Source organism: Monodon monoceros, unplaced genomic scaffold (genome assembly GCF_005190385.1).
Source record: "Monodon monoceros isolate NGI ecotype Baffin Bay Population unplaced genomic scaffold, NGI_Narwhal_1 Super_Scaffold_1, whole genome shotgun sequence".
Lineage (NCBI taxonomy): Eukaryota > Metazoa > Chordata > Mammalia > Artiodactyla > Monodontidae > Monodon > Monodon monoceros.
This window is the reverse complement of record NW_021703765.1, coordinates 25,927,397-25,949,808: the sequence shown is the minus strand read 5'-3', so window position 1 is coordinate 25,949,808 and position 22,412 is coordinate 25,927,397. Positions and strand designations below refer to the sequence as shown.

General features: G+C 48.2%; 1 protein-coding gene across 3 annotated transcripts in view; it reads right to left on the bottom strand.

The window, feature by feature from the left end:
* LOXHD1 (lipoxygenase homology domains 1) overlaps positions 1–22,412 on the bottom strand; it is a 201,602-nt gene that overhangs the window by 53,686 nt on the left and 125,504 nt on the right. For all 3 annotated transcript variants that reach the window (XM_029227610.1, XM_029227620.1, XM_029227631.1), the window contains 5 exons: positions 20,880–20,996; positions 19,981–20,143; positions 16,192–16,346; positions 12,017–12,226; positions 11,758–11,893 (listed from right to left, as the gene is read on the bottom strand). In XM_029227610.1, the coding sequence (XP_029083443.1) occupies positions 11,758–11,893; positions 12,017–12,226; positions 16,192–16,346; positions 19,981–20,143; positions 20,880–20,996 (781 nt within the window). The remainder of the gene's footprint in view (positions 1–11,757; positions 11,894–12,016; positions 12,227–16,191; positions 16,347–19,980; positions 20,144–20,879; positions 20,997–22,412) is intronic.

Sequence of the window (22,412 nt, the reverse complement as noted above, 5' to 3'; positions counted from 1 at the left end):
CATTGCAACAGCCTGAGGCGCGCCGTGTGTTCTCCCAGGGAAGTTGTCCCTGGATCACAGGACCCTGGCAGTGGTGGGCTGCACGGGCTCCCAGGAGTGGAGGTGTGGAGAGTGACCCGTGCTTGCACACAGGCTTCTTGGTGGCGGCAGCAGCAGCCTTAGCATTTCATGCCCGTCTCTGGGGTCTGTGCTGATAGCCGCGGCTCGCGCTAGTCTCTGGAGCTCGTTTAGGCGGTGCTCTGAATCTCCTCTCCTCACGCACCAGGAAACAATGGTCTCTTGCCTCTTCGGCAGCTGCATACTTTTCCCGGACTCCCTCCCGGCTAGCTGTGGCACACTAGACCGTTCAGGCTGTGTTCACGCAGCCAACCCCAGTCCTCTCCCTGGGATCTGATCTCTGAAGTCCGAGCCTCAGCTCCCAGCCCCCGCCCGCCCTGGCGGGTGAGCAGACAAGCCTCTCGGGCTGGTGAGCGCTGGTCGGCACTGATCCTCTGTGCGGGAATCTCTCCGCTTTGCCCTCTGCACCCCTGTTGCTGCTCTCTTCTCTGTGGCTCCGAAGATTCCCCACCCCGTCCACCCACCCCCAGCCCCGTCTATGCCAGTGAAGGGGCTTCCTAGTGCGTGGAAACTTTTCCCCCTTCACAGCTCCCTCCCTGAGGTGCAGGTCCCGTCCCTATTCTTTTGTCTCTGTTTTTTCTTTTGCCCTACCCAGGTACATGGGGAGTTTCTTGCCTTTTGGGAGGTCTGAGGTCTTCTGCCAGCGTTCAGTAGGTGTTCTATAGGAGTTGTTCCACGTGTAGATGTATTTCTGATATATTTGTGGGGAGGAAGGTGATCTCCACGTCTTACTCCTCCGCCATCTTGAAGTCTCCGCAGCCTTTTCTTTTCCACTTAGAGAAGACCCTTTAACATTTCTTTTAGGGCCGGTTTAGTATTTATGAACTTTTAATTTTTGTTTGTCTGAGAAGTTCTTTATCTCTCCAGCAAGAATGATAATCTTGCTTGGTAGAGTGTCCTATGTTGTAGGTTTTTCCCTTTCAGCATTTCAAAGATACCATGCCACTCCCTTCTGGTCTACAAAGTGTCTGCAGAAAAATCAGCTGATAGCCTTATGGACGTTCTTTTGTGACTCTTTTTTTCCCCAGTGTCTGGTACTTTTTTTTTTTAATTAAAGTATAGTTGATTTACAATATGTGACTGTTTTTCTCTTGCTGCCTTTAGAATTCTCTCTTTGCCTTTTAACTTTTGCCATTGTAATTACATGTCTTGCTGTGGGTCTCTTTGGGTTCATCTTGTTTGGGACTCTCAGGGTTTCCTGTATCTGGATATCTGTTGCATTTATCAGGTTCAGTAAGTTTTCAGCCATACTTTCATTAAATACATTTTTGACCTTTTTCTCTCCCTTCTCCTGGGATCCTTACAATGCGAGTGTTAATGTGCTTCATGTTCTCTCAGAGGTCCCTGAAACTCTTCTCATTCTTTAAAATTTGATTTTCTTTTTGCTGTTTTCATTGGGTGATTTCCATTATTCTATCTTCCATATCACTTATGCATTCTTCTGTATCACCTAGTCTGCTGTTAATTCCTTCTGGTGTGTTTTTCATTTCAGTTATTGTACTCTCCAGCTCTAACTGGTTCTTTCTTTATATTTTCTAGTTCCTTGTTAAAATGCTCAGTGTTCATCCATTTTTCCCCCTTAGTTCAGTTAGCGTTCTTATTTCTAATGCTTTGAACTCTTCATCTGGTAAATTATTTACCTCTGTTTTATTAGTTGTTTTTTCAGAGTTTCTGTCTTGTTCTTTCATTTGAAACACATTCCTCTGTCTTCGCATTTTGCTTAACTTTCCCTGTCTCTATGAAATTGGGTAAAACAGTTACCTATCCCAGTCTTGAAGGGGTGTCCTCGTGTGGGAGGAGTCCTATGCAGTCTGTGTGTGCCCAATGGCTTTGGTGAGAGAGCTGGATCTGAAGTCAGCACAAGTCATGTCTTCCCTGGGGTGTGCGGGCAGCTATCACCTTGGTGGGAAGTGGGGCTGGAGATGGAGAGGCTAGAGCCAGAGCTGGTTATGAGCCAGGGCTTCTGCTATGCTCAGTGGCCAACACCACCCTCTTGGGGTTGGGATCAGGTCCCAGGGTGCCGAGGCAGAAGTCCTGAGGGTCAGGTCCAAACTGGTTCCGTTCCTTCTAAGTGGGTTCTCCCCCCTCCCAGCATTAGCACCTTTGTCCAAGAGGGGAGTAGTGTTGGAGCAAGAGAGGTCAGAGTGGGCACCCAGGGTGGGCCGGGGCATGCACTGGCTGGTCCTGGTACGTCGGTCAGAGCTCCACTGTGCTCTTGATCTACCATCTCTGCGAGTGCCAGTAATGGCCACGCTCACCCTATTCAGATGAAGTGCCAGGTCCAAGCTGGCTCTGTCCCCCACAAAATTGCACACTCTCCTCGGCAATGCCAGCCTTCACCCTAGTGGAGCTGCATTGGAGCTAGAGGGGTGGAGTGGGTGCTCGATGTGGGAAACAGGCTGGAGTCCTGGGAAGTGTCAATCTGCTTCCTCTGCCTTGTTCCTGGGAGTAAGCAAGCCTATGTGCAGAGTCTAGGTTTCTTACAGCCTCCTGTTAGTCCCACTGGTTTTCAAGCCAGTTAAGGGAAGTTGTCTCCTTGGTGTCAGACCCCAGGGCAGGGGTGTCCAGTGTGTGACTTGAACTGCTCGCCCCCCAGTAGGGTCTCCAAGCCTGTGTAATCATCCCCTCCTCTTCTGTGCTCCCTCCTAGGGCACAGGTCCTGACCTGACCGAGTCTCTTCCCTTCCTGACTTCCACGTGGATCTTTCTTTACAGCCTCGGTTGATGTGTCTTTCTGCTAGCCTCCAGTCTATTTTCAGTGAGAACTGCTCCACATGTAGATGTTTTTTTTGTTTGTTTTTGCGGTATGCGGCCTCTCACTGCTGTGGCCTCTCCCGTTGCGGAGCACAGGCTCTGGACGCGCAGCCCCAGCGGCCATGGCTCACTGGCGCAGCCGCTCCGCGGCATGTGGGATCTTCCCGGACCGGGGCACGAACCCGCGTCCCCTACATCGGCAGGCGGACTCTCAACCACTGCGCCACCAGGGAAGCCCCTGTAGATGTATTTTTGATGTGTTTATGGTGGGAGTTGAGCTTGGTCTCCTCCTACTCCACCATCTTGATCTCCTCCCTCCTAAATCCTTAATTTCTTATATTCCCAGGAATAAAGCTGAATCTAGTCAAAGATTTTCCCAAAGTAACCAATGATTCTTACAGATTTGAGGAGGAATTTAATATAGTCATTCAAACTCATCAACCTGGTTTCTCTGACATATCAGCTAGTGGTGATATTCAGTTCAGTGAATATGCTTGGTGGTGAAGGCCAGGCCCAGCACTGAATGAAAACTGTTAATTGGGGCTTTTCTGGTGGCGCAGTGGTTAAGAACTGCCTGCTAATGCAGGGGACATGGGTTCGATCCCTGGTCCGGGAAGATCCTGCATGCGGCAGAGCAATTTAAGTCTGTGTGCCACGACTACTGAGCCTGCACTCTAGAGCCCACTAGCCACAACTACTGAAGCCCGCACGCCTAGAGCCCATGCTCCACTGCAATGAGAAGACCACGCACTGCACCGAAGAGTAGCCCCCACTCGCTGCAACTAGAGAAAGCCCACGTGCAGCAACAAAGACCCAACGCAGCCAAAAATAGATAAATAAATAAATAAATTTATTAAAAAAGAAAACTGTTAATTGGGAAAATCCTGAAAGGTGTCTAGACTCACAACTGGGAAGCCATCCTGCTATTTCACTATAGAAATACCTTGAGGACATTGCAAGTTCAGCTTCAGACCACTGCCATACGGCAAATATTGCAATAAAGTGAGTCACATAAATTTTTTGGTTTCCCAGTGGATATAAAAGTTATGCTTATGCTAGACTGTAATCTATTAAGTGTGCAATAGCATTATATCTATAAAAACGACATACCTTAATTTAAAAATACTTTATTGCCAAAAAATGCTAACCACCATCTGAGCCTTCAGTGAGTCATAACCTTTTAGCTGGTGGAGGATCTTGCTTCGGTGTTGGTGGCTGCTGACTGGTCAGGGTGGTGGTGCTGAAGGCTGGGGCAGCTGGGGCAATTTCTTAAAATAAGACCACAGTGGGGCTTCCCTGGTGGCGCAGTGGTTGAGAGTCCGCCTGCCAATGCAAGGGACGCGGGTTCGTGCCCTGGTCCGGGAAGATCCCACATGCCGCGGAGCGGCTGGGCCCGTGAGCCATGGCCGCTGAGCCTGCGCGTCCGGAGCCTGTGTTCCGCAACGGGAGCGGCCACAACGGTGAGAGGCCCGCGTACCGCGAAAAAAAAAAAAAAGAAAAGAAAAGAAAAATAAGACCACAGTGAAATTGGCCGCATCGATTGACTCTTCCTTTCATGAACAATTTCTCTGCAGTGTGCAATGCTCTCTGATAGCACTTTACTCACACTAGAACTTCTTTCAAAATTGGAGTCAGTTTTCTCAAACCCTGTTACTGCTTTATCAGCTAAGTTTAAGTAATATTCTGAATCTTATATTGTCATTTCAACAATCTTCACAGTATCTCACCAGGAGTAGATTCCTTTTCAAGAAACCACCTTCTTTGCTCATCCATAAGAAGCAACTTCACATCTGCTAAAGTTTTATCATGAGATTGCAGCAATTCAGTCACATTTTCAGGTTCCACCTCTAGCTCTCTTGCTATTTCCACCACACCTGCAGTTACTTCCTCCACTGAAGTCTTGAACCCCTCGAAGTCATCCATGAGGGCTGGAGTCAACTTCTTTCAAACTCCTGCTAATGCTGGTATTTTGACCTCTTCTCATGAATCACAGATATTTTCAGTGGCATCCAGAATGGTGAATTCTTTCCAGAGGCTTTCAATTCACTTTGCCCAGATCTAATAAAGGAATCACTATCTATGCCAGCTATAGCCTTATAAAATGTATTTATTAAAGAATAGACTTTGAAGTCAAAATGACTCCTTGATCCATGGGCTGCAGAATGGATGTTGTGTTAGCAGGCATGAAAACAACATTAATCTCACTGTACATCTCCATCAGAGCTCTTGGGTGACCAGGTGCATTGTCAATAAGTAGTAATATTTTGAAAAGAATCTTTTTTTGTTTTTTTTTCTGAGCAGTATGTCTCAACAGTGGGCTTAAAATATTCAGTAAATTATGCTGTAAAGTGATGTGCTGTCATCCAGGCTTTGTTGTTCCATTTATAGAGCATAGACAAAGTAGATTGAACATAATGCTTAAGGGCCCTAGGATTTTTAGAATGGTGAATGAGAATTGGCTTCAAATTAAAATCACTGGCTGCATTAGCCCCTAACAAGAGAGTCAGCTGTTCTTTAAAGCTTTGAAGCCAGGTATTGACTTCTCTCTAGCTATAAAAGTCCTAGATGACATCTTCTTCCAATATAAGGCTGTTTTGCCTACATTGAAAATCTGTTGTTTAGTGTAGCTGCCTTCATTACCTTAGCTAGATCTTCTGGATAACTTGCTGCAGCTTCTACATCAGCACTTGCTGCTTCACCTTGCACTCTGATGTTATAGAGAGAGCTTCTTCCCTTCAACCTCATGAACCAACCTCTGCTAATTTCAAACTTTTCTTCTGCAGCTTCCTTACCTCTCTCAGCCTTCATAGAATTGAAGAGTTAAAGGATTGCTCTGGATTAGGCTTTGTCTTAAGGGGATGTTGTGGCTGGTTTGATCTTCTATCCAGACCGTGAAAACTTTCTCCATGTTTGCAATGAGGCTGTATCACTTTCTTATCATTCGTGTGTTCACTGGAGTAGCACGTTTATAATAATTTCCTTCAAGAACTTTTTCTTTGCATTCACAACTCCTTGGTGCAAGAGGCCTAGCTTTCAGACTGTCCTGGCTTTCAATCTACCTTCCTAACTAAGCCTAGTCATTATAAGCTTTTGACTTAAAGTGAGAGATTTGCAACTTCCTTTCATTTGACCACTCAAGAGGCCACTGTAGGCATTAACTGGCCTAATTTCAATATTGTTGTGTCTCTGGGAATAGGGAGGCCACAGGAGAGGGAGACAGGGAATGGCTGGTTGGTAGAGCAGTCAGAACATGCACAACATTTATTGATTAAGTTCACTATCTTATTTTGGTTCACCTATCTTATATAGGTTTGTGGCACACCAAAACAATTACAATAGTACCATCAAAGATCACTCATCACGGATCACCAGAACAAATAATAATGAAAAAGTCTGACATATTGCAAGAATTACTAAAATGTGACACAAAGACAAGGAAAGGAGCAAATACTGTTAGAAAAATGGCGCTGATAGGCTTGCTCTACACTGAGATGCCACGAACCTTCAATTTGTAAAACACGCAGTATCTGTGAAGCGCAATAAAGCAAAGTGCAATAAAACGAGGTATATGATCAGGCTCAGGCAATCGCTAGGTGACTTCGTCAGGCGATTCCTAAGGCTTTTCCAAAGCTTGTTGATTGCAACAAAATTCAGGCTTGCACACAAAAATCTGATGAACCTGTTCATAACTATTATAATTGACTTCAGATTATTGATTCCACCTGAGTAGCTTTTAACTCTGTGTTTATTAATAGCTAAACAGGAAACTTTCCCTTCTAGCAAAAAAGGACCAGGATGGAATGGTAAACTGTGTCCACTCCAGGTTAGTTAACTTGGCACACCAGCTCTCTCGCACTCTAGATGAGCCACCTAAAAGGAGGACCACCAAAATTCTTATTCTTCATCGCCAACAACTGAAGGCCCCTAAACAAAACCTAAACTCTTTAGTTTCTGCTATTATTGCAAACATACAAGACATTGGAAAAGAGATTGCTACAGATTTAAGTGCTTCAGGCACCTTCAGCCCTCTAACGTTCTCCCAGTTCTCAGACAGGGCTCACAGAAAATACAGGAGCTCTGCCCAATCCTCCCTCTTACTCAGCTCGGAGAAACATTTCTCCAGGTTGGGAATGAATCTCTCCCAGTCCTGTCACGGAGCCACACTCCCAATGCTCAACCCCCCTACTCAAGCAGCCCCTGCCCCAGAGTACTAAAACACTTCAAATAGTGGGGATCTCTAATGAACCTCAAAGAGGTTCCTGTCTCTGAACCTATTCCCCTTTGTTTAGGCCCTTTGAGAAATACACACCCTTTTCTCCTTTGTTCCTCCACTCCCATTTATTAGTCCAAGACTTCTTAGAGAAGTATCATGTTGGAATTTCTCCCCCAAAGGGGAAATAATTCTAGAACTTGACAGTAGTCATCAAAGCAGCCAACCAGATGAGTTAAATGACCCTTTGACATTTTTTATTTGTTCCACCTCTGACAGTAGTAGAGATGATTCTGGAAACACTGATGATTTGTCCCTATTGAATCAGCTACCAGCTTCCTTAAGGGCAAAACCTCCAACCAACACTGGCAAAAATTCACAGTGTACCTCCCACCAAGATTCAAATAGATTCCCAAAAATCTCTTCTCAGAATTCATCAATATCGTATAAGTGAAGAAGCCCTTCAAGGCATAAAGTCAATAATAGAAAACTGCAAGGCTCAAGGCTTCATTATTTCTTGTAGTAGCCCCTGTAACTCTCCCATTTGCTGGTGAGAAAACCTAAGGGTCAAGGGTAGAGGTTCGTCTTGGACCTCGAGCAATAGAAAGCATAGTTATCCCTCAACACCCTATTGTTCCTAAACCTCAAATGTTACTAATATTCATTCCCACTGAAGCAAATTCTTGACTGTAAATGATTTATGCAGTACATCAATTAGTATTCCAGTTGATGAAGCTAGCCAATACCTTTTTGCATTCACTTGGGAAGAAAAACAATTCCCCTGGACAGCAATGTTTCAGGGTTTTTCTAGGAGTCCTTATTTCTCACAAATCCTGATGGCTGATCTGGATGATATAAATTTCCCTAGGGATCTACTTTGTTGCAACACGTGGATGATTTGTTTCTTTTCTCTCCTTCTCAAGCTTCCTCATAAGAAGACAGTGTCTACTTGCTAAAGCTTTTAATCTTGAAGGGATATAAGATTGCCAAAGAAAAGTTGCAGTTTGTCCAAACCTTGTTTCAATATTTAGGGCATTTTATATCAGAACAAGAACTATACCTAGTTCCAGATAGACTTCATGGTGTCCCAAGTTTCCCCAAACCCCAAACTAAGCACTGACTGCTCGGTTTTCTTGGGCTACTTTGTTATTGCGAAAATTGGATTCCAAATTTCTCTCTTAAGGCCAAACCTCTGTATGTTTTACTAAACAATAACAACCCTGACCTAATATTATGGGAAGAACCAGTTACATAGCTTTTAAGGCCTTAAAGGAGAGTTTGATGAACCCACCTGCCCTTGGGCATCCCAAATGGAAATCAGATTTCCTTTTCCCTTTTGGTATATGAAAAGGAAGAGGCTATCCCTGGGGTATTTACCCCAAAACACAGGGACCGCCATTGGCCCATAGGGCATTGTAGCCAGCAACTGGAGCCTGTGCCACTGGGATACCACCTTTGCCTTAGAGCCATTACAGCCACTGCCCTTTTGGTTAAGGGCTACTGAGAAAATCATTGTGGGATCTTCTTTAACCATTTTTGTACCGCATGAAGTAGAAGCCCTCCTGAATTCTCATCATACTCAACATTTCTAAGTCAGCCAGCTCACTTCCTATGAAGTCCTTTTGTTAACTGGTCCTCACATAACTCTTTAAAAAAAAAAATTATTTATTTATTTATGGCTGCGTTGGGTTTTCGTTGCTGCATGCGGACTTTCTCTAGTTGCAGCGAGCAGGGGCTATGCTTCGTTGTGGTGCACGGGCTTCTCACTGCGGTGGTTTCTCTTGTTGCGGAGCATGGGCTCTAGGCATGCGGGCTTCAGTAGCTGTGGCACGTGGGCTCAGTAGTTGTGGCTCGTGGGCTCTAGAGCGCAGGCTTTGTAGTTGTGGCGCATGGGCTTAGCTGCTCCGCGGCATGTGGGATCTTCCCGGACCAGGGCTCAAACCCGTGTCCCCTGCATTGGCAGGTGGATTCTTAGCCACTGCGCCACCAGGGAAGTCCCCAAGTAACTCTTTTACGTTGTAATAACCTTACCCTGGCTACCCTTCTCCTCTCCCTCTGTGATGAAGTCCCTCACCACTGCTTAATGCTGATGGGTCACCTCCTGACTCCGCCTGATGATTTTCAGGAAATTCTTTTGGGTAATGTTGACTTCTCATGGTTCATTGATAGTTCTTATTCAGAAGGTGACAATGACAAATATTGTGCTGGGTATGCTATTGCAACTCCTTTTGATGTTGTTACCTATGGCTACTTCAGCCCTGTGGTTCATATGGTTACTCAAAAGCAATCTCCATAGGTTACAATCTTACACGAGCTCGTAATTTAGCCAAGGACAAAACTGTCAATATTCATACTGATAGTAGATATGCTTTTGGAATAGCTTGTGATTTTGGAATGTTGTGGGGAGAGCATGGCTTCTTTACTTCCAGTGGAAATAAAATTTAAAATGATCCCTATGTGCAGGAATGATTGGATGCAATGTTTTAGCTATTGATAAGATTCTGAGGCATTCTAAACTTGACTCTTTGGAAGCTGAGGGAAATCACCTTGCTGACGTTTCTGCAAGGAATGCTGACCTTAACGGAACTGAAAGAAGTCAAACCTCTGTCATGGTCCAAAGGGATATTTCCCCAAATGATAACATAGCGAAACTGGCTAGAGAAGCCCAACAATTGGTCTCAGAAAAAAGAAAAGCAAGATTGAAAATTCAACAGTTGTTGGTTTGATAAAAAGAGAAAGCTCTGATTTGGACCAAATAACAACCCAGTCCTACTAGAGATCTAAAATTCCCACTAATCACCATTGTACATGCATTAAACCATTGGTCTACTGGCAAAAAGATAGCATCCATGAATCAATATCAGTGAGGAAACATTAACAAGGCCACAAAAAGTGCCTACCTCACTATTCCACTTATCTGAAATACAACCCAGGGAAGCCTGTTTGTACTGCCCCTGGACATTTTAAACTTCCTAATGGACCATTTGAGGTCTGGTAAATGGATTTCATACAACTTCCTCCATCTCATGGAGATAAATATCTTTCAGTCATGGTCTGTATGTTTCACACTGGACTAAAGCCTTCCTTTGCAGACAGGCTACTGCCTCTTCTGTGGCTAAAGTCCTTTTGGAAAAGATTCTCCCTACCTGAGGAACTCCTCTCGAACTTCACAGTGATTGAGGAATTCATTTTGCTCCTCAGGTACTTTGACAAGTCTGCACTGTTTGGCTGGTTTTACTTCACTGTGCTTATCACCCTCAATGCTCTGGTTAGTCAAGTGCACTAACGGCATTATTAAGACTCAACGGCAACATTTGTAGAAACCCTCCAAATACCTTGTCCAAAAGTTTGCCATTGATCCTTCTAAATCTTAGATCCACTCCTTTTGTAATTCACAAACACTCGCCCTTTGAGATAGTCACAGGACACCCAAAGCTCTTGGCTTCTGCTTTTTCTGAGCCACAGCCAATAAAAGGAGAGATACTCTCATACTGATTTTGTTAAAAATAATCGTGTTGTTTTGTAGAGCAATCTTTTCACAGCGTGCTCTCTGGGGACAAAGACCTTAAGCATCACACCTTACAGCCTGGATAGTTTGTCTGTTGGAAGAGATATCTCCAGAAAGACTATCTTCAATCTTTCTGGAGAGGCCCCTATCAAGTACTGCTAACCAGCACTTGTGCTGCCAAACTCCCGGGAATAGACTCTTGGATTCATGTGACAAAGAAGGCTTCCAAATCCTGATTGGACTTGCACATCATCTAGTGACATGAAAGTAAATATCTCCTGGAATTGAAGCATACAATATTTGATGAGACAACTTTCCCAAGATATCCAGATCAGGTCTGTCAGAAGTTTCTTTCCAAACCTTTGATGATGACATAACACTTCAGATAATCTCCAGAGTCTATTATCTTTGTAACATAGACTTCGGATTAAAAAAATGCTCGAGAGGTCTCTCTCCTACCCCTCCTTGTTACTCAAATGTGATCTCATTACGATTCCAATCTGTGCACTTTCTCTCCAACATGGGACACTGTACCCAGGAAAGGCCCTTCCTGACATTAAGGGACAAAAAGCTGTTGAAACCAGAAGACCTGACTCTTGATCAGCGATACTTTCATAGAAAGGTCTTGATCAAGAGGAGAAAATATAAAAAATTAATAAATAGAAACCTCAATTACATAGAGTCAGGAGACCAGAAGGGGGAGCGCTCATGCCTTGTGACAACAGGCAGAGCCCAACAGGAAGAAGAAAGACTCCTCTTCTCTCCTGGCAACAACTCAGCCAGTGAACAGCCACGGACTCTTCATTTACTACAGCCTTCCCAACTTCATTTTCTCCTCTATAAAAGAGTTCTTCTCCCGTTGCTCTATGGGGAATTGCATGTAGCTTGCCCTGGTTGCAGACTCCAAGCTGCAATTCTCTGCTGATCCTGAATAAACCCATTTTCACTGGAGAAATGACTGGCAATCTATTTGTTTTAGGTCAACATCTCTCAGTTCACAGGGCTATTGTGGGGATGGAAATAGACAACATGTGAGGAAACCGTGTGTAAATTACAAAGTGTTAAATGTAGGTCAAATGATGGTGGGGTCAACACATGGCCTGTCCAAGAACAGTTGAAACACATCCATGTGCCTGCTCCTCCTCTGATGAGTTCTCTGCTTGACTTACCTGGGCCTTCCTGAACGTAGTCAGCCATGGGCCCTGTCACTGTGGCGATGTCGATATCGGCCATCTTGGAGCTCAGGGTGATCTCCCAGAAGTCAGCGGGGCTGCTGCAGTTGCTGCTCCGGTCCCCAGTGTACTCCTGTCCGGAGGAGCACAACCCAGGCCCGTTACACCTCTGGCACCCTGTGTTCCACTGAGCCACCCCAGGTATGAGGATAACAGGCCATGGCTGAACCAAGCCCCCCGGCTGCCTTTCACGCACCTTCTCATAAAAGAGCCTCTCGAGCCGCCCGTCCTCCTTCTTCAGGGACAGCCAGCGCCCGCACAGGAACAGGAACTCGTCCTCGTTGGTGTCGTTCCAGATCTCCACCTTCTCCACGTACCAGTCGGCACACAATTTGGTGTTGTCGTGGCGGAGCTTGATCTTGTAGATGACACCCAGGTCAGCAGCCTCGATGATGAAGGTGTCGGCCTGGGGAGTCCAGATGTGTGGACTTGGGTGGCGGGGCACTCCCCACCTCCACCCACTCCAACCCCATCCATCCAGTACCTTCCATCCCCCTCAACTGTTGGGCTGAACAGACCCTTTCTAGCCAGGAGCCTTCCAGGCCCAAATCCCTAACGCAGAGAATTTGGTATTCCAAGGCCTCGCTTCCACAATGGCCCCGTTTTGCAGTCCGGCTCCTCTTGGGATAAGCCCTGTGGGTGTTTGGAATATGGACCCTGATGAGCTGTGTGAGTGAGGTGCTCAGCCTGGTACCTGGACATCCTTAGTTATGCTGAGTATTGGCTTGAGGTCAGGTGGGAGGCTGGACGGTAAGAGCTATGGAAGAGGTGAAATCTTTCTGAATAATGAGAGGGGGCTTGAAATTCCCAGGGGAAGCTGGCAGCTGGAGGAGCCAGGTCAGGCTGCAGGAGTGCAGGCAGAGAGGGGAGAGGCTGTGGCGGAGGCCAGGCTGGGGAGAGCACAGGGCATATCACCTGGACTGTGGGTTCATGAGGGATTTTGTCAGGGGTGTGACACCGGCCCTTCTCTGTGTCCCTGATTATATCTTTAGTGATGTGACATTGCACTCTTGGGTGCTTGCATTCTTTTAGGATTCCTCAGTGAGATGTGGAGTTCTAGAAGTGGGGTCAAAACACAGCTGGCAGGAGCCTGGGGAGGGGAAAGAGGGAGAGGTGACCCTGAATGACACCCACTTCCCTTCTGAAAGATTTGCTAAGTCACTGTGCTGAGTGCTGGGAACCCAGGGATGATAGGACACCCTGGGCTCCTCCTCAGGACAGCCCAGGTGGTGGGAACAACCACCTGTGTGAAGACTAGGGGCAGGGCTGGCAAGACTTGCCAGGTGGAGGCATTAGGCTGAAGTTGGGGGGCTGGGCCTTCTAGGCAGCCAGGGCAGGGAAGGCTGCGGGCTGAGGAAAGTGCGGGTGGATGGTGTGATGCTGATGGCGGCTGTGGGCCTGTGCAGGCCTTGGGGCACTGGCAAGTGGCTGAGTCCATTAGAGCAAAAATGGGTACACCTTACGACACAGCAATTCCACTTTGCATCTGTCCTGGGGGGACACCTTCATACGTGCACAAGGATGCTTATTGCAGGATATCTTTTTACAGTGGAAAATTGGGACCCACCTCAGTGTCCACAGTGCTTAGGGAATGGTAAATAACCATGGCAATGTCGTGTGTGGAATGTTATGCGTGCAGTGGTTACAAAGAACCAGACGACAACATCTGTGTTTGACTCTCCTGACACATAGATTTCGAAGATACTCCATTGCATGCAAAAAGCACGCATATAGGATGATGCCTTTTATGTAAAAAGTTAAAACCACAGAGCAGCACTCTGTATTTCCTATGTGCGTATGTGCACAGATGCAGAGAAAAGGCTTGGAAAAAAGTGGAGACAGGAGAAAGTGTGGAGCGTTCTGGAAACTGGGGCCCAGGGGGACATTCTATGCAGGCTGGCTAGGCAGGCAGTGAAGGTTTGTGAATCCCATGAAAGGCTCAGACCAGATCTGGGATCGGTGGGGAGCTTGACAGGTTGAAGTGAGGGAGTGACTCGGCCACCTTTGGAAGGGTTAATTGGGGACAGCTGGAGGATGGATTGGATTTCAGGGGACTGGAGCAGGGAGACGAGACTGGCTCACTAAGCAAGGTGCAATAAGGAAGGGCTGAGTGGTGACAAAGTTGACCGGGCTGATCTGAGAGTTATTTAGAAGAGATCCTCTCCACGACTCTCCAAGATTGATTGGATATGGGTGGGAAGGGAGTGCTGATAGGGAGAGGGGTGTCCAGGTGACTCCTAGATTCTAGAGCAAATAAGTAGAGAAGTGGAAGCTTTTAGATGCTCAGCAGTGAACTTGAAGTCCTAACTCATCAGTGACTGAGCCAGAAGTAGCTGCAGCTCCCCCAGTGGGACATCAACACAGGAAGGAAGGAAGAGAAAGGGATGAGGCAGAAGACTTTTCTTGTGATGTCATAATTGCTAAGAGAGAAAAAAATCTGAATCTAAATACAGAGGAGAATGGATTGCATCACCTTCATTTATACCTTCATTCATTTATTCACTCAAAAAATATTTATGCGCCTACTCTGCTAGGCCCTGTGGATTTAGCCACGAACGAGCGACCTGTCATCCGTATGGCGCACACTGCTGTCTGATGATGCATTTTCCAGGCACTGTGATGAGCTACAGGGAAGGTGGGCTCTCCCAAGCCTCAACAACAGCCAGCACTAACAAGGAGCTAACTTCATGCCAGGCATGGTTCTAGGCACTTCACATGTTTTAATTCAGTGAACTTATTTTATGGTGGAGGAAACTGAGGCACAGAGATGCTAGGGAACTTGCCCAGGATCACACAGCTAGTCAGTGTCAGAGACAGGAGCTGAACGCATGTGATCTGGCCCCAGCCGCAGGTCTGGGCACACCTGCGCCGCATGGCATGGCCACGTGCCAGAGCAGCATATGTGAGTCAGCCTGATAATAACGTCCCTACTTCAGAGTCAGGCACACCACATGAGTCACTTGACCTCTTTGTTATTCTATTTTTCCAAAATGAATAGACCTCCTATTAGCTACCTTGTAAGTGTGGCAAACAACTATATTGTGTGTGTGTGTGTGTGTTATAAATTTTTTCTCCCTGATACAAAGCGCTCTTCTATCTCTTTTTCAGTTTTTCAGTTCAGGCATCTAAGTAGCTATTCCCATTCCAGAAGCAGTAAACCAAAGCTAAAGGTAATGGGTTCATATTTGGATGATAGAGCAAAGGCAGCCCTGGGGCCTGACTCCTCCCAGACCTCGAGGTCAGGCTGGGGCTCCTTCCAGGGGGTCTGGCTCCTGGGGTTACCCACCAGCTGCAGACCTGCTTAGTGACACCTGCTTTTCTTAGCCCAGAGCTACTTTCCTCCTCACCAAGTTGCGAATGTTTCAGCACTAAAGGTCATGCCTGGCTGGGGGTCGGGCTTAAGGAGACCCCTGATAAACACCCGCTGGTTGATGCGGGAATCTCCCCAGGCACTCGGCCACAGGGAGGGCCGCAGACTTAGTTAGAGCCAATCACCTTGCTTTCATCCCCACAGCTGTAGCCTGGTCTGGGGGTTTCGGCAGATTTCGGTGAACGGAGGGGGAAGAGAGGCCGAGGGACAGTGAATGGGGAAGGCGGCAGGGGCACCTTCCAGAGAGGGGATCTCTGGCGGGGAGAGGGAGGCCAAGCTGGTGGGAAGGCAAGTTTGGTCAGATATCTTCTTTTTTGTAAAACCACTGTTAGGTCAGAGCTGGCAGGGCCTTGGACACCATCCAGTGGGGTGGTTTTCAAGGCTTTTCCGTAGCCACAGAGACCCTTGCTTAATAGAGGGCTTTCTTGGTCCTCCAATAGATAGGCCAGGTCAGAGTGGACCCGTGCGGGAGGAGTGGCTGCCCGTCTGCTGCCCCTACCCTTCTGTGGCTCCCGTGCTGCCCAGCCTCGGTGCTGCCCAGGACTCTGCACAACAGTTTAGCTGATTCACATGAGCCTCCTTATTTCACAGATGAGGAAACTGAGGCCAGAGATGCTCAGCCATGTAAGGAGTGGATGGCAGAACGAGGCCTCCAGACCCCTAGTTCAAGCTGCTGTCCGGGCAACACCGCCACTCTGCAGGCGCTCACCACTCCATGCTCGTGACCCACTGCAGTGAGCTGGATTCTTTGAAGACAACCCTGTCCTCAAAGCCCCACCCCTACTCCACTTGCTCAAGCCCCACCCCTACACCACATGCAGGACCCTGCGTAGGCTAAGAGAAGGGGAGCAGACTCTGTGGGGGGCAAATGCCCACATAAGGGTGCATGACATCCCGCAAAGTTCCAAGACAAGAAGAGCTGGCCCCTTTCATCGCCACCCCCCATAATGATAACGCGACAGGGAGGAGAGGGGCGGGGTAACTCGGCGGGCTCCGCCTACCGTTCCTCTCTCGAATTTGTTGGTGCGGTTCTCTGACTTGCCGAGGTACCGCTCTCCCGTGTCCCCGAGGTCTCCATAGATGGTGATGTAGACCTTGGCGTCCGTCCCTGCCCCGGGAACGTTTCCTGTGAAGATCTGCACCGAGTACAGCACAACTGGGTGGGCAGCCGGACAGACAAAGGGAAGAAAGGGATGGCATTGTTTAGGTTTGGGGGAACTGGATTTGTAGGCGGTATTCCGCTTGTGGCCCGGGACTCCAGGAGAACTGAGTGTCCTCCTTTTGTCTGTTCCCTTACGCACATTCTGCTACAGGTCGGAGTGGCTTCACCAGTGGGAAGTTTACCCCTAAGAGGCCCAAGGGATGGAGACTTTTCCAGCCCCCTCAAACCATCCACCCCTCCAGCTGCTTACAGCTTCCGGGGGAAAGACTCAGGAAACTGCCTGACACACATGCACACCGTGGTCACTAAATCTATCTACCGTGACACACTGACAGTAAGGTGCCTTCCCATGTGAGGGTGACTGGTATCAGTGCCAGACCCTTCTCAACGGTTTATGGAAAAAATCAAATATTTTTGAAAGAATAGCTTCCCCTCAGTGTCTTTCGTATTTTCATTTACTCTTCAACCAGCCTGCCCCCAGCACTCCAGGGAAACCCCCCTCACCAAAGCCACAGTCACTGCCACCCACTCCTTTACCTCCTATGGCCTTTGGAAAGGGCTCAATAAATACTGGTGTGACAGTTATTAAAAGTTATTCACAAAATGAAACTAAACACTGTCTTGTTTTTGTTTTGCTGCTATACACTCATCAGGGAAGAACAAAGTAGCCCCTTTCCCAATCCGCACCCCAGGAGGGAAAGGCAAGGCTTTGTTTTTAGGAAGGCTGAGCATTCTTTGTCTCCTCTCCATATTCCTTTATCCTAGGGGCTTTGGAGTTTCAGGCCAGGGAAGAGGGGACTTAGCTGGATTATCCCCAAGGGGAAGGATGAAAGTTGTGGCTTTGAGGTGAAGGCGGAAATGGTCCAACTGGGAAGAAGGTCAGTTTCCCCAGCCTGGGAGCAGGTGAGGGTTAGAGAGTCCCTATGGGTGGTAGGAAATCCTCACCTGCACAAAGGGACCCAATAAGGAGACAGCTTATCTGGGGACTTGAAGCAAGGAGGCCTCCAGGCTGAAGAGAGGGTCTTTTGGGCTTCCCTGGTGGCACAGTGGTTAAGAATCCACCTGTCAACGCAGGGGACACGGGTTTGAGCCCTGGTCCGGGAAGATCCCACATGCCATGGAGCAACTAACCCTGTGCACCACAACTACTGAGCCTATGCTCTAGAGCCTGCGAGCCACAACTACTGAAGCCCGCGTGCCTAGAGCCCGTGCACCGCAACAAAGACAAGCCACCGCAATGAGAAGCCTGCGCACCACAATGAGAAGCCTGCAAACGGCAATGAAGAGTAGCCCCCGCTCACCGCAACTAGAGAAAGTCTGCACGCAGCAACAAAGACCCAAAGCAACCAAAAATAAATAAATAAATAAATTTATTAAAAAAAAAAAAAGAGAGAGAGAGGGTCTTTTGACAAAGCCAGGGTCCATGGAGAAGCATTGCTGGCCATCCAGAGAGATGAAACCTGCATGTCGGCGGGGAGCAAGCAGCAGCAGTGTCACCGAGCGGCAGGAGACCACAGGTGTAGGTTGTTCCCACCTAGACTAAGGGCCAGGCCCCTGATGTGAGCCTCAGGATTTTTATAAGACCCTAGAAAAGGGGATGCCCCCTCCTTGCAGTGACTGAGATGGACTTTCTTACCAACCCTTGCAAGTGGGCTCAAAACCACATGTAATTAAATGTAGGAGAGTAAGGTGATGTGAGCTGCTCTTACCGGTTGGTATGGAACACGCTCATGCCCAGAACACGGTTCCTATTATTACCCTCATTTTCCCTTGGATTCCACAGCATTATTCTTTCCTGCTCTCCTTCTGCCTCTCTGGCTGTTCCCTGAGCAGCTTTATAGGTTCCTGATCGTCTGCCTACCCTCGGATGCCCACGTCTCCCAGGACAGTCCTCTTACCCGGCATGCTCCGGGTGTTGACTTCTGTGAGTTCCCCGCGGCTGCATCTCCAGCCCAGTTCCCTCCTGTGCTCTGGACCCACACCCCCATGTCCACCTTGACTAGACCACAGAGCACAGACTCACATCCAATCCTGAACTCCGCCCCCTCCCTACGTCCCCTTTCCCACCCTCCCTTCTCTGCCGCCCCACCCAGCACTGTGCTGGCTAAACCTCCTTGGCGCACTGGGAGAACTGCTCTCAGAGGCCTGTCCCCTCAAGGACAGGAACCAGCACCCCCACCTTGCTCGGCTCAGCTCAGAATCTGGCCAGCATTTCACGTGTGCATTAAACAAATCCTCTCGTGTCGAAAAGAGTCAACATCTCCCACGCCTGTCTGGCTAATACTGACATGAGGTAACATTAGGAATCTTGCCACGGTTTAGACATGACAGTCGACTGTCCCCACCCCCCTCATTTTCTCTCCCCATCCATTTGCTGGCTGTGCACTCAGCCCTGCTTCACACCTGGGCGGGACCTCTTCTAGGAGCCCTCGTCCCAGAGTGGGGTGCTGTGTCCCCAGGGCTGCGATTAAATGGCCTTCCTGCCCCTTTCTCCCCACCCCCGACCCCCCACCACTCTCTCCAGTCCTTTGGGAATTAGGAAAACCGATTCAGCGTCCGGGTGCTGAGCAATGTGGTCATACAGTCAAATCCTACTGTTCCTGGATCTTCCTCCCTCCCTATCCCACCAAGGCCACACAGCTCTCCGTGGAAAGATGTTTCCCTAGAAACACCACCCAGCACAGAGTGGGTTTGTGGCATGTTATTAATACAGAACAGCCAAGTGTGCCACTGGGCCAGCTTTCCTGGGCATCCTCTGGGATCCAAGTAGAAAAGGGAATTATCCACCAGATTCAATAGCAAAGCAAATTTGGAGAAAGGGATATGGGTAGGGAAAGGCATGCTATTGAGGAAACACTTGTTTTTCTCTCTGAAGCAAATGGCAACTCAGACTAAAGGAAATGTGAGAGCTATAGCAGAGGCTCAGCTGAGGCTGAGGGCTGAGCCTGGAGCAATACCACCCGGCAAGAGAAGGGAGAACGGCACTCAGCCAGAGTGGTAAGAAGAGAACCAGAAAATGGTAGTTCAAAAGCAAAGGAATGAGAGCAAGAAGTGTGTGGTCAGGCTGGGGCAAATCAGGCAGAAAAAACCTCATCAATGAGAACAAGCAAACTGGTGCATACAGAAAAGAAACCCATGACCTTGGACACTGAAGCTGCACCTAGCCCCTGAGAACAAACACACCACAGCTCCAGTTCTGTACAAAGCCAGGATGCTATTTGATTCATACTCGGTTGGGACAGCTGGATCCAGCAAGAGCAGAGAGGACCAAGCCCTGAAGATTAGTAGCCAAATTAACTAAGCAAGGGAGAGAACAAGGACCAGTATAGTTCAGGCACAGGAGGGCACACATTTGGATGTACGATCACACTGTCAGACCAGGAAAGGATTTGCGCACAAACCTCGGAGTGAGATAGCTGAGTACCTTTGAAGAATAGCCCTGCCATTTATTAGCTGAGTGAACTTCGGCAGGTTATGTAACCTCTGTGAGCCTCAGCTGCCCTCTCTATGGAGTGAAGATAATTATAGACTCTACCACCTGGGTGCAAAGGCTCCGCCCAGCACAGGGCAGGCGCCCTGCAAGGGAGGGCTCTGCTGACAGTGACGAGGGCGATCACACCACACTTACTGTCCAGAGGCTCTTCCACTTCCTTGTAGACTTGCCTTAAAGACCCATCTTTCATGTATTTCTCAGTGAAGATATCATAAGGGACCAGTTCTCGAATGGTCTTCTTGTCGTCCTCTGAGGTGGCAAGCCATCGATCACAAGGGAAGGTCAAGGTCTCTGTGCCCTGGGGTGAGGAGGAAGGAGGAAACTGAGCCCTTAATGTGGAAACTGCCAACTTCAGTCATTCATCACCATGTCAACACTCATGGGGACCAACCAAGGACAGGGGTGATGGAGCCCTACTGATAATACAAAAGCCACAGAGGAGCCCCACCCCCACCCGGCCTGCCCCAATTCCGGCAGATCCAGTCTTACTTAAAGCACTTTCCACACCATGTCAGGGGTAGGCTCTTGAAGGTGGAGTTCCCTGAGTCACTTTAAAGTAGGTATCTGAACCCCATCCCAGAGACTCAGACTCAGCAGGCAAGGGGAGGAAGCTCTGTTTTTTTTAAACTGCTCCCAGCTCCCAGCTCATACACAGCCATGACTGACAGCTGCTTCCTAGGTTTAGAATTTCGTGGTTTTGGAATGTTTTCCAAGTTGGTTAGGTGGGTTTCTTTCTCTGAGTTGACCTTGAGTTGCAGGAAGGGCACACTTGGTCACTCACTGGTAGTATGGCTTTGGGGGTGGGGAGCAGAGACATGGTTGCCCAGACCCTCCTCTTTGACCCATAAGCCAGGTTCTAAAAGATTCTGCCTTGGACCTGAGTTAGTTCCTGCACTCGGAGTGAACTGGCTGAATTTTCCTTAGATGATTTTATCTCAACTTAAAAAGGCTACCGTTTCTTACAAAGAATCTGTCTTTAATCTCTTCTGGAAAGGGACAAAAGAAACAACAGGACAGATCAGTCAGAAACTCACATCTTTATCTGGGAGGAGCCTGCGGATGTCCACGTGGGAGCAGTGCCAACCAGGATTTATGCCCGTATTATCATGGCCAATCCGAATTTTTTCAATGATTTCTCCCACGTCTTCTAACTTTGGAAAGGAGAAAATGTACCAGATGTTGGCTGAAAGGTCCTGGATAGTACAACTTCAGCAAAACCCTGCCTCCCCAGGGCATCCACCCTTGAGTCCCTTTGAACTTCCTGGGGTCACTTTCTCCCAGTATGTCCCTCCTGTCCAGTCAAGCCAGCCCCCGCCCTCCCCTACATATGCCGTGCTCATCCCTCCCTTCCTCCCCCAAAGCTTAACATCAGCCTAGACTTCAGAACTCAGTTCACTCAAGCTCTGGGAGGCTGCCCCCCCCTTTTCATGGTGGAGCCCAGCTCCTTGTCTTCTATCAGTGGCTTAAGAACTGACTGGGGGGTATCAGAAGATGAGTTCTAGTTCTGCCCATGCCCTCTCTTACCACCCTTACCTTCTCCTTGGCCCCCAAGAGCCCGCTTCATCTCCAGCCACTCCTCTTCTATATCTCTCAAATTCCAGTCCCTCAAACTCTACATTCTCTTGTCACAGGGCCTTTGCACATGCTCCCCCTGCCCCTTCCCTTTTCTCTTCTTTACCTAAACCAGTGTTTGTTCAACCTCATCATTCAGGTCTCAGCTCAAGGATCACTTCTTCAGGGAACCCCACTGACCACCTTAAGAAAGTCAAATCTCTTCATGTTAGGGTCTGACAGCACCCTATAACCACCCCCCACAGCAGTTCTCAGAAGTTTGCATTTACCTGTGTGATAAAGAAGGTGTGATACCTTCTTCTCTACAACTGAAAGCCACAAGGGTAGGCATCACATCTGTTTTGCTCACCACTGCATCCCCAAAGCCCAGAACCTAGATTCTCAATAACTATTGGCTGGAAGGATGAAAGAATGATTGCTTCCTCATTTGAAAAATGGGTATGACAAAGTCAGCTGGGTTCTCTCACATGCAGTGCTGAACCTTAACCACAAATGTATGTATGAACATCCCCTTGAATGAAAAAGCTGATTACGTGCGTGCCACAGTGAGTCCCTGAAATTCAGGAGCTATGATCTCCCGTCTCTCCTGCCTGGAGCCTATGGGCTTAAGGTGCAAGGGAGGAACTCAGTCAGGAGTGACTGATCCCCAGATTCTTCCCTCGGAGCCCTCTAAGGAAGCAGGGAGGTGGCCAGACACAAGGCAAGGCAGCCACTCAGCTGGCACCTGTCTCCCCGGCTCTCTCTCTGCCAGGCTGCCCTCCATCGTCCCACCAGGTCCCACTCCAGGGCCTCTCCCAGTTCTCATGTGTCATATTCTCTTGTGAAATGGTGCTGTATGTATCAGTTCACACCCTGCCTCAGCCCTATGGGGATCTGAGCAATCACAGGTGGATATAAACAAGGAAGTCGGGGTAAAGGGAAAAGAGGGTAGGGAAATATGGTAATACCCAGGTGCTCTGGCTCATGGTTGGTCCACGGAATTCATGCCTTTTGCT